Source organism: Eleginops maclovinus, chromosome 18 (assembly GCF_036324505.1).
Source record: "Eleginops maclovinus isolate JMC-PN-2008 ecotype Puerto Natales chromosome 18, JC_Emac_rtc_rv5, whole genome shotgun sequence".
NCBI classification, from domain to species: domain Eukaryota; kingdom Metazoa; phylum Chordata; class Actinopteri; order Perciformes; family Eleginopidae; genus Eleginops; species Eleginops maclovinus.
The window spans coordinates 26,316,549-26,329,033 of NC_086366.1; the positions used below are offsets into that span (position 1 = coordinate 26,316,549).

Consider the following 12,485-nt stretch of genomic DNA (forward strand, 5'->3'; position numbering starts at 1 on the left):
ATGTTGTTGTGCCGTGGGTTATAGCCCTCAGATTGCTGTTGCATGCAGCAGTCATTTTGAACTTTGACTTTTGCGTTGTTATGTGAAATAACGTAAAACAACAGAAGGGCTGCAGGAGCTGAGCAACGGTGCATTAGTTCTGGGGGGGTTGGTTAAATGTTGATACTTGGTTGTGCACAGGTGACCACGGGGTAGGTGCCTCTTTCCAAGTTAAAAAAACTCCCTCCCTGTCCAGTTTTATGGGTCATTTTATTTCTTTTAAAAAAACATTTCAATAAGCTAGAGCTACTTTGTGTCAGTATGACATAACCATCATGTGTGCACAGAGCCCTCTAACTGGGTTAAATGATCATGTACGTCACTGTATGCTTGTCTAGGTGAGTTCCCTCCTGGCTCTAATGAGATTACCCCCTCCCATCTGAACTGGGCCTGCCGCCGCTGCTGGTGTGTGTGATGCATGTGTTAATTGAGAGTGATCTAAAGAAACAAAATTGAGTGAGAAACAGCCTCAGGCCTGAATCCTGTTTTCAAACAGTTAAAGTTTCTATTTTGTCCTCATCTGGTATGGTTAGTGGGATGTTTACCTCTAGATATAATGCAGGATTGATGGGTTGGTGTGGAAGATAAGCATATTGGGGTTTCTTTTCATGTTGCTAATGCAGGTCTAATAGAGGGAGAATTCTAACTTGCATCATTCACTGGAGTTTATAGTCCGATTGTCAGAGAGGGAGCTATCAGAACAAGTGTCACATAGTTGTTCTAATGTTAAGCAGCATTCATCATGGGTTGAACTTCCATGTTAGTTCAGATATAAGTTTTATCTTGAAGCAGGAGTGTTCATAATTTAAAAAAGAATACTCCCACCAGGGTTTTCTAGGATTGCAGCCAACTTTAATTGCTGTTATTGCTTCATCTGTTGATTCTTTTTTGTCTAAATTGATCGATTCATGTTTTGTCAGATAAATGTCAGATTTTTAAAATGTTTTCTTGGGGCCTTCAAATGTAATGTATTTCAACAGTCAATTTGACAAGGATGTGAAACAGAGAACATTTAAGAAATACTTTTAGGAAACTGTTACCTGTAGATGTTTAGCATGTTTTAGCTTTTGGCTAAAAACAATTATTGGTGATCACAATGGTGGCTAATTATTAATCCCATGTACTGGTACTGTATGTTTTTCCCACCTTTTGCCCCAGGCGTCCATTGTTGTGTGGCTCAGGGTCATGCAGAGGAGAAGTGTTAACCTTGTGTGTGGTGTGTGTTCTCACAGTTCACACAAGTCCCTCTTTGTTCAGAAGTGAACCGAACTGTGGCATGTTTGATTATGAGCTTCTCTATCGTCACCTTCAGTGCAATAAATACCCTCCGTTGCATCATCACTTCGATCGTGCATCACACAGCATATTGATGATTCTCAGCTGGTTAGCTAACCCGTCCGGGCTGGGCTGGGACTATTGATAACGTAGCCGGTTATTGATGGTGTCTGGTTTTGTGCTATAGTTGGTCCACATACCCTAGATACTGGCCGTAATTATAACACAAGTCAACCTAAGAGAACATCTAAAGTATATAAACACTGTGTAACCAAAGATAGAAATAAGAGTAGTTTCTCTTGTTCTGATAGATCAATGGCGTTCCTTTTAGTTCTTGGTGTGGGTTCCACTTCTTATTTTAATTCAAAGGAAACCATTGTTGGACTTTACACATTTTAATAGGTAATAGTGTATCATTCTCCTCTCTGTTACATTTTCTGTCCCGATATTCAGTTTCAACTGGGAAATGGCATCAGATAACAGCATGACCATCACATTTCTCCTGTTAAGACTATTTCTTACTTTTATTCAAGGAGATATAAAAGATAAAGGGTCTCACAACTAGACACTGGAAGAAGTCTGAGTGCATCCTAGGAATGGGCAATGTAACAAACCAGTGAACGAAAAAATGTAAAAAGAAAATACAAATGCTCTCAATTTTATTCCGACCCCCAGTACCTGCAAAGTAAACACAAGTCTTGAGGACCATGATAAATCTTGCAACCTTTGAATTGTTTGTGAGAAAATAAACACAGCTGGGATCCAATCGTTACTGTGAAATCTAAACCTTTTGTTTTGGCAGTTATATTTCAACATAGTATGGATTCTTTGGGAAGGGGATAGATATTGCCGATGCACATTATGTCAAATAGAGGGGTCATTGACAAAGGCTGGATATCAGCTTTAAAGAAAAAGTAACCTGGATTAACACCTAAATAAGGTGATAAGAATGCTTTTTTAGGGACTTTTTCCTCTTTTATAATGAACTATTTTGCAGTTATAATCCACAACACAACAAGTCACACTCTGAGTGTTATCTCCACCTGATAAACCATTGACTCTTGTTAACAGAGGTGAAGCTGGGGTGACGGAGGCTGTCTGTGTATTTGGTTGTTCTGCTGTGGGAACACACACCTTTTTGTGTTAAACACCGTTACTGGAATTCACCTTTTTTTCCCTCTCCGAACATCATTTGCTTCCTGTTTTACTTTGACATGCTTCTCAATTACAACATGAACGTGCCCTTCAACTCTTCAAGCTCAGACCTTGCTTTTAACAGGGCTGGTTCTGTGTGTGTGTGTGTGTGTGTGTGTGTGTGTGTGTGTGTGTGTGTGTGTGTGTGTGTGTGTGTGTGTGTGTGTGTGTGTGTGTGTGTGTGTGTGTGTGTGTGTGTGTGTGTGTGTGTGTGTGTGTGTGTGTGTGTGTGTGTGTGTGTGTGTGTGTGTGTGTGTGTGTGTGTGTGTGTGTGTGTGTGTGTGTGTGTGTGTGTGTGTTCTGCAGCAGGGTGGTAGTGGTCCGGTGCTGCATAGCGCAGTTTTGTCCTGTCCTGTCAGCAGTATTGTAGATCGTGTCACCTGGCAGTGTGGTGTCCTACACTGTGCCTCTTTGTCTCTCTGTCACATCGCCGCTCTCTCTCTCTGTTCATGCCCTTACTCATCCAAAACATTTCAAAAACTACGCCAATTCAGCTTTTTTTTATTCAATTACTCAATTCATCATTTAGTGCATACATTATGAATGACTATTCCCACTTGTCAGCCTTTTTAGTTAGTGAATTGTATGTTAATGTTTTTGGTATGTAAAATGTGAGGTCTGAGTGACCTACCCAGGTGACGTCTTTAAATAGCCCACACCAAAGCACACGAAAAAATATGTTTTAATAAAAAAGTTTTATAAGATCTTGATCAGTAATTTTTGGCAATTTTGCTTGTGTAATTTAAATAAGTCATTTTAATTGTTGCCAATTTATTTTTGAATGTTGATTTATAAAAGCTTGAATAAAAGATATGCCTTCACTTAAAGCGACCCTATTCTGCTTTTTGGGGTTTTCACTCTCCTGTAGTGTTCTATAGGTTTGTCCGCATGATCAGCAAAGGTCGACATCCCACAGTTCCCTCCAGAGGGAGTTTTCTCTGGACAAAACGACATCACTGTATAACACTCGTGCTTCTATTGACTAGCACTCCAACTCATTGTAGGTGATAGGATAGGAGGCAGGACATCTCTATGCAGTTGACCAATCAGAGCAGTCTGGGCTCTGGTTTCAGACAGAGGGTGAAAAGTGGTGCTGCAGCACAGTCAGTATGAGAAAAATAAAAAGCTTTTTGAGCATTAAAGCAGGGAGACTACATACTGAAATGAACCTGAAGATGAGCAGAATATGTCCTCTTTGAAAGTTAAGGGTGTTTTTGCAGAAATTGAGCTGAGATGTTTATGCATACCTTATTACAATCAAACGTTGGATCTCTGGGGTAACAGTTTACTGAGGGCTGGACTTTTTGAAATAGGATGTAAAAAAAGTCCAACGCCTTTCTCTATTAATAAACACTAACTAATGATGAAAAGCATGCTAACCTGCATCATAACCTAACGTTAAGGTGTGTTTATCCATCATTAATAAGACTTCTGTTTTAATTGGCAGATTGATTTAAATTTGTCTGTGTATTTTGAATGTAAATGCACATCATTTCGATTTTGAATTTCCACAACATTAGTATTCAATATATATTTCCTGTTTGGGTGAAATGAAAGCACACAGTAGCTCATTCTTTTAGCTTTAACCTTGTGCCTGTAGTTTTCATCCTCCTGTATGTTTCTTCTCTCTTTGCCTCAGTTTATATTCTGTATTGTAGCTTTATATGGCCCACTTCTCTCCATCGCTCCCTCTCTTCTTGCCACCCTTTTTATTTTCTCTATCAACTCTCTATTTTGTTCTCTTTACTCCACATCTGTGTCCCACTTCCCTCTGCACTCCCCCCCCTGGGGGTTGTGTAGCAGTAGTGACTCTACTGTAATCACAGCTGTACCCTCTACCGCCTGTACACTTTCTCAAGAAAAGAAAGTCAGGGATGTACTGTAGGGACTGTTGGCTTTTATTAGTGTTTTTAAAAGTGTGTGAGAGAACACCCAGTACAGCTTATGTGCGTCCTTACTTAACCCAAATGCCAGCCAAGGCAAGAGAGAATGACTCATCATACACTATATAGACAAAAGTTTTGGGACACCTACAAATTATACCTAAACCCCCCCCCCCCCCCAGCTGCAGGGTCTTCTCCAAACTGTTTCCACAAAGTTGGAAGCATAGAATAGTCCAGAATGACTTGGTAAGATGAAGCATTAAGAGTCCCCTTTACTGGAACTAAGGGGCCGAGGCAAACCCCACAAAAACAACCCCCCTATACCAGAGTGTCCCAATACTTTTGTCTATATAGTGTATGTTGCACAGTGACAGAGGTGTGACTCTGCAACATATTTCATAGGTTATTTAAAGTGTATGGTCCTGTAATTGCAGTTGTACCTGCATCAAATACCTTATTGTACAGGTAATCCATTCATTATGAGGTTGATGCAACTCACCAAGTAGAGCCATCCCCACATTTTTCATCGTAATATAAATTGTCGTGGTATTATGGTCTACTACATTGAACTAGTTCAGTGTAGCTGGAGTTGATAAAACACGTTTTGTCTGCCAACACTTACAGCTGTACACTGTAAACTGTGTGTTCCTGTTACAATGTGCCTGGGGCTGTTGATTTCCTTAGAAAAGAGTATAAACACAGTTGTAAAGCTGTTTATAAGCTGAATTGGAAATCCTGACTGTCCTACTTACACCTGAAAACACAGCAAAAAAGTTAAAGAGATTTGTAAGTGAAACAGAAAACAGGTTGAATCTCACTTAAATCTGTTGTCATATTTAAAGTTGTCTAACAGTAACATACAGAGTGTGTTTAGATGCTCTCTTCCCTGCAGTGTGTTGTTGGATAATCTGCCAGGCTATGCAGGGCCCCATCAAAAGCCTGGTGATACTGTGTGTGTGTGTGTGTGTGTGTGTGTGTGTGTGTGTGTGTGTGTGTGTGTGTGTGTGTGTGTGTGTGTGTGTGTGTGTGTGTGTGTGTGTGTGTGTGTGTGTGTGTGTGTGTGTGTGTGTGTGTGTGTGTGTGTGTGTGTGTGTGTGTGTGTGTGTGTGTGCATTGCATTGAAGTGTGTTTTGTCCCTCGCCGAGGCCCCCTCAGCTAGGAGCTGAATTCCAGACAGGCGAACAAAAGGCGGGCCTGGTTGCATTGGGGTTAGGGGGGGAAGTGTTATTGAGGCCCTGGCACAGGAGAAGGGACCCTGAGAAAGACAAGATACAGAGCAGAACTGAAGAGAGTAGACTGTGTGTGTGTGTGTGTGTGTGTGTGTGTGTGTGCGCGCCTACGCGGATGATAACCGGCCGATAAAGCGGTGGCCCGACACGCTCCCTGGTCTGCTTTGTGTGTGTGTGTAATGCCATTATCTGCATTGCTATTGTGTGCAGCATGTTGTTCCTGTGTGGGTGTCTGTGCATAATCATATCGCTGCTTCTATATGCATTGTTGTTATTGTGCCGGTGCGCAAAGGGAATAATTAGACAATAAAGGGACAACAGGGCAGACAGAGGGAGAGCAGAAGGTTTTCCCACCAGCTCGTCTTCAAAGGAACAGAAGAGGAGAAGTTTGACGGTCCGCCTGGGTCTTTCACTGCACATCCAACCTCTTATAAAACTACATTTAATCCTCCCGATTTGCCCGAGCTGAGTCCAGCTTCTCAAGATCTGGGTCAAACAGCCAGCTATATGAAGCCTGAATTAAACTCCAGCTACTCTGCATTAATGATTCAGATCCTCTCACTGATAGGCCTGGGAGCTCCAATTACTGCTGTACATTAAGGGAATGGGAGTATTTGGGGAGGGCGGGACTCTTTATGTGTGCTTTTTATTGGGATAATGCAGAAGGGCAGCACTCCCAGCAACAGACTACAAAAGGGAGAGCCGGGGTCAAAAGTCTATTCACATGTTCCTCGGCGACAGGAGAGAGAGCGGAGGCAAATCCCTGAGTAATGTGGCTCATTAGGGCCCGGAAAATGCTGCAGGACACTCTGTGTGTGCCTTTCACCCTGCTACATCACCATGTGCTGAGGTCGCTCACAGAGTGTGGTTTCCTCAGGTCTTTGATAACATATCTGAAATGTCTGTGATAAAAGTAGAATAAAGCTTGATCCATTCAATGATTCAGAAGTGTTGGCCAGACCTTGTGACCAGGAATTCAATTGATAAATCAAGTACAACATAAACTTTATTTGATTCAGGTGTCACGATTTAGGATTTATTCATAGTAAGTGGTCTTATTATGAATAATAAGTATGAGACATAAAAGTGGGAGATGCCAACATCTTATGCATCAAGGAGAGTCTAAGGTAGTTCTGTTTAACTTTGTCAAACAGACTTGGAGAATTATTCTATTCAAATTTGCCTCTTGTTACTTACATTTTAAATGTTTAAAAGTATTATTTAGTATTATTTTATGTGATAAATATGACTGTTAAGGTTTACTGAAAAGGGAACAACTGCTTTGAATTTATAAGGCGCCGGGTACCTGGCTGCCTCTCTGCTCTGCCACCTCTCCTCTGCATGTGGTTGTGTGTGCATGTATATCCTCTGTGTGTTTAATGTGTGTCAACACAACAGAGTACAGAAAGCAATTTCCCTGTAAGGGATTAATAAAGTATGTCTTCTTCTTCTTCTTCTTCTTTCTATGATCAATCTTTATGACTGACCAGACTTCGAGGTGTTAGTTGTATTTTTGTGGAGGTGCACCAGCTCTGGCCTAACGTAAAGCACAAAGCCTCGTAACCTCTTAGTCCAAAAATATTATTTTTGGCTTCAGGCTACACGGCTTACATATCAATAATCCTTCCAGTGACAACCTTTGTTCACATGACACATAAAGACACCAACAATCTCCTGCCTTCTGTCATCTGACACCGCTGCGCCCTGCTGATGAAGGCAGTAAATACAATCATTGACGCAGGCTTTTACCTGGATGTCTGTAGGTGTACCAGGAATGCGATTTTGGCGGGGAGAAGTCACTAATAGAGTCAGTTAATATCGGCAACTAGTTTAATAATTGTTTAACCGTGAAAGACATTTTAAATGTAAAAAAACACAGAAAATCCTGCTTTCTGCATCTCTTTTTTCAGTTTTTATATCTTATTGAATATTGAATATCTCTGATGTTGGACTGAGAAAAAAAAGAGAAAAGATCCTCCATCATCTTTGATTCTTCACTATTTCACTATTTCCTCTTTTTTATTAACCCAACGATTATTTGATTCATTTTGAAAAGGAAATCTCAGACGATTGGACAATGAAAACAATAGTTATTTGCAACCCTAGCCGTTTCATCTCAATGGCAGTCAGTAATGGACCGTCTCATTCAGAGACACAGACACAGACAGACACACACACAGACAGACACACACACACACACACACACACACACACACACACACACACACACACACACACACACACACACACACACACACACACACACACACACATAAACAGCGGGTTATTCACAAGAGTACTCTGACGTGGGAGTGGAGAGAGGCCTGCGTGTTCACTCTGTCGTTCTTTGTCTCACTCTCTGCCCACTTATTCCTCTGAATGTCTCTGGTCCCATGATTGGCTGCGGCTGGTAAGAGGAAGTGTGTTTCACCCTACAGAGTACAGCAGGGATTTAGACTATGTGTCATGGAGCTGTAACAGGGCTGGCAGCTACACAAGCATTATCAATTCCTAATTTATCTATTGCAACATGGCATAGCTTTGTGTGTTTGTGTGAATGTTCAAACAAAGGGAGAATTTTGGATGCACAGCATGGATAAACAGGTCAAAGGTGGACAGACCAGACACATGAATCAAACCTGTGCAGCACTGCCCTTATTGGAAAACGAGACAAGAGGGAGGAAACGCCACAACCTGGTCGTTAGGTTGCTTTGTGTAAATCCTTGTAAAAAGCAGCGAGAGCGCTGACTAAAAGATGTCTGACAGCTGATGAATAACTCCAGGCAAGGACGGAAAGAGACACAGAGCATGTAAATGCTCTGAAGTTGATTAATTCTGCCTGATTTGTTGGAAGAGAAGGTAGGATAAAGATAAGGACAGGAAACAAGAAGGATGTTGGTAACACTGTCAGAGATTGAAATCTGTTTTGGAATATATTGTATATATTTGTGTTTTGTCACGATAACTTTGAAAGCATTTATGCGTTTTAAACACAATTAAATTCTCAATAAAACACAATAATCAGCACCTTTGTGATGTAAGGCCTCCACAGGGCAGCAGCTGTGTGAGCTGTCCTCCATGTGCTTAGCGTTCCATGACTTCCCATAACTCCCTGGGAAGCATGAGATCCAGGCTCAGGGATTAATACCTGGGTTGGCATGGCAACAGTGACGCGGGGCCATCGCCAAGGGAGATAATAACCAGGAAGAGAGGGTGGACATAATAAGGCAGGAGAGTGAAGTTATTCTGTTGGATCAGTGGACAAATGTCAGCTGCAGACATGTTTGCTTCAACCAAGAATCCTTTATTTACTGAGTGTGATAAGAAAGGATATTTCAGCACGAGGATTGAGTGGACTCTTCAATCAATACCAGTGACTCAGCAATTAATGTCCTGGCCAGCTGCTGAGCTGACTGCTTCCTCAGCCATATTAGCCTCACATGTTCTGTGAAACAATTGTTATTTTGAATCTTTTAAAGATATAAGCAGCAGTGGTCACAGATTAATGTAAGTGAATGAAAAGGGGAGAGGAGAGAGTGAGGGAAAGACAGAGGTAAATGGGTGTATAGGAGAGAGGTGAGAGAGGGGAGGCTTAGCCGATAATTCCTCTTAAAGCTCAGATGAACAGCTGATGCACTTAGTTCAATTACACACTCCCAGTGGACCTGTGTGTGTGTGTGTGTGTGTGTGTGTGTGTGCGCGTGTGCGTGTGCGTGCGCGCTTATGACGATGATGCAGCTTCCCATTTTCTCTCCAACACAACATTCCTCTTTGTTATATAAATTCACTTCAGTGGTTTTAAGTGCTGCATTATCATTGCACGTTTGTCTTTTTATTGGATTATTTATTAATCAGTGTATGACTGAAACTAATTATTATTTTCACTGTTGATCAGTCCCTCTATTATTTTCCGCTGCCTATATGATAGGGTCTTTGTAAATGTCTGAAGTAGATGTGTGTATGTGTGTGTGTGTGTGTGTGTGTGTGTGTGTGTGTGTGTGTGTGTGTGTGTGTGTGTGTGTGTGTGTGTGTGTGTGTGTGTGTGTGTGTGTGTGTGTGTGTGTGTGTGTGTGTGTGTGTGTGTGTGTGTGTGTGTGTGTGCATAGCTAACTGGACTGGTATTATTCCCCTGGGTACGTAACAGGTATCTGTCTCAGATAATATCTGTGAAAACACTCACACAGGCACACATGCCTCGGGCAATTGTACAGTTATGTCATGTTGAAAGTGTTCAGTGTGAGGAAGCAGATTCCTCGAGCGTGTCGCATAAAGGAAACATAGGAAAAGGAAAAATAATTAAGGAAAAAAAACATTTCCTCACCTAAGATGCTGCTGCTGTCTTTGACTGTCATGTCTATAATGTTATGAATTACATTTCAGTACAAACACTAAGCAGGGGTTACAGTCTGTAAGTCGCCCCTACCTGTATTTATTAGTAGAATGACCATTTCAACACATGCCCTGTTTCAGCAAAACAAAGTGTTGTTCCTTTTCCTTTTTAAAATGGAACAACACTTCAATTAGTCATTTAAAACCTTTAATTACAGCCCCGGAAAAAATCAAGAGACCACTTCAGCATTATCAGTTTCTCTTGTTTTATTTTTTTATATGTACGTCTTTTGAGTTAAATGATTTTTATTTTATTAACTACTGGCAATTTTTCTCTGTTTTGGAATTCAACAGACACTGGAATGGCTGCCATTGATGTAGAGATGACAGATAGAATCGGAGGATGAAACCCTCTTTATTAGTCACATACATGCACACAGCAGAGCACACAGTGAAATTAGTCCTTTGCATTTAACCCATCCTAGTACTAGGAGCAGTGGGCAGCTATTGTGCAGCGCCCGGGTAGCAATGGGGAGGGGGGATTGGAGATGTCCGGTGCCTTGCTCATATTTTTTCAAGTGTGTTCGGGGACTTGAAACGGCGACCCTACGATTCCCAGTCCAAGCCCCTACTGACTGAGCCACTGCTGGACAGATGTGTGTCTCTGTAGTTGGCGTAAAAAGTTGGAATTATTTGACGAGCGATTTAAAGGGCTGAATGAACGTTTTTAAGTTTAAGAAAATGTATAAAGAAAAAGTAATCAGACAATATGAAGTAGAATTTTGATCTGGTGTTGTGTTTCTGTAGGTATTTGTAAGCAACTATGACTGACAGAATATTGCTTTTGTTATGGTTATTTCATTTCTTTTTAAGAAGGGGCAGGTAAAATAACATGTTCTTCTCGCTGCTCCTTTCCACCATGTGCTGTAACATTTGTGTTATTTGTACATGTTTCGTTATAAAATAACTGCCATGTGTGGAATAAACAAATAAACAAATATAACTGCTAATACAGAAATAGTCCTGACACACTCTTGCCTTGCCCTACAAACACACACGCACACGCCATGACTCGACACACACACTCTACCTCAGGGTCTCACTTTAACACTAATAACCCAACCAGAACCAGCAGTGATGGATGAAAGGCCTGATGTTTGCAGACCCTTATGTGTATTAAAGGTTCACAATTAAATCATTGACACATGATTATACTCTATGCTAGTTTAAAATCCAATCACAATGCTCATTACCTTGAGATTTCACCTGTTATTTCAGATTTTCATCCTGTCTGTGGTGCCAATGTATTGTAATTAAATCTGGAGTTAAAACAAACATCTTTTAAGTGCACATCATCATTGCTGCATCTTTCACAAATGAATACATTACTTTAATTAGACCGAGGCAGAGAGCACCACAGAGGCAGCAGTCTGAAGCAGTGATGGATGGGGGGGCACACCCAGGGGAGGAGGCCACGCAGTCAGCCTTGCACTATTGAGACTCTCCCTTGGGTGGCCCGGGTCTAGAGGTGGGCAGAAAGGGGGGGGGGTTGTATGAATTCAACTGAAGAAAATGAAGGAATGAATGAAAAATAAATCAGATGAAGATAGGAGGAGGCTGCTCTTTTTAAAATGCAGGTCAAGGACAAAAAATGAAATGTGTCAGACAAAGTGTTTTTTACATAGTAGTGTAGGTGCTATATAAATTAAAGTGATCATGATGATTATTATTATGTCTATACTCAAAAAATCTAAAGTAAACTTTCATTTACCCCCTAAAATACATATATTTTATCAACAGATTAGACTCAACTGTATTAGGTAAGTTGAAAGCAATAATATGAAGTTGATCCTTTCTTTTTTGAACTTCATATTATTGTTTCAACTAACCTGTTACAGTCATTTGATTCAACTCAACTTTTTATTTTTTGCAGAGTACGCATATTGATTGTCACAAATAAAGCTGCGTATTGTATTTGGTTAACTGCTCCTGTGTCGTATGATTTAAAAAAGCTCAATTCTACCCAAATGTGAAACAGCGTGAGACACAGTATTAATGAGTGTTCTGATTAGAGCCATTTTGTTCTAGTACAGCACTTGACTTTATGAAGCTAACTAATGTTTCTCTGTGTTTTCCAGCTGTTTCGAGAGGTACGCATCATGAAAACTCTGAACCATCCCAACATAGGTGAGCTCCACTGCTCAGAACTGTCTTGTGTGTGTCTCCAGGCCGGCCTTTGTGCTGACTCCTCTCCCTCTGTGTGTTACAGTGAAGTTGTTCGAGGTGATTGAGACTGATAAGACTCTTTACCTGATTATGGAGTACGCTAGCGGAGGTGAGTTACACCCCCCGACGCTCATGAATGTTGCCAAGTATTGAATGGTCCCAGTTAGACTGATGACTTTGACTGAACTATAAAGTAAAACTGATGAAACGATCAGGTCCAATGCTTTTATTTCCATTTGTGAGATCTCACATCCGTCTCTGTGAAAAAGGCAGAGTGCCCTTCCCTCCTTCTCTTTTATTCCTCTTGTTC

At 41.1% G+C, this 12,485-nt stretch overlaps 1 protein-coding gene across 4 annotated transcripts in view; it reads left to right on the plus strand.

Moving 5' to 3' along the window:
* The window catches only part of mark4b (MAP/microtubule affinity-regulating kinase 4b), a 57,876-nt gene that overhangs the window by 24,417 nt on the left and 20,974 nt on the right, over window positions 1-12,485 (plus strand). For all 4 annotated transcript variants that reach the window (XM_063906424.1, XM_063906423.1, XM_063906426.1 and 1 more), the window contains exons 4-5: window positions 12,088-12,136; window positions 12,219-12,284. In XM_063906424.1, the coding sequence (XP_063762494.1) occupies window positions 12,088-12,136; window positions 12,219-12,284 (115 nt within the window). The remainder of the gene's footprint in view (window positions 1-12,087; window positions 12,137-12,218; window positions 12,285-12,485) is intronic.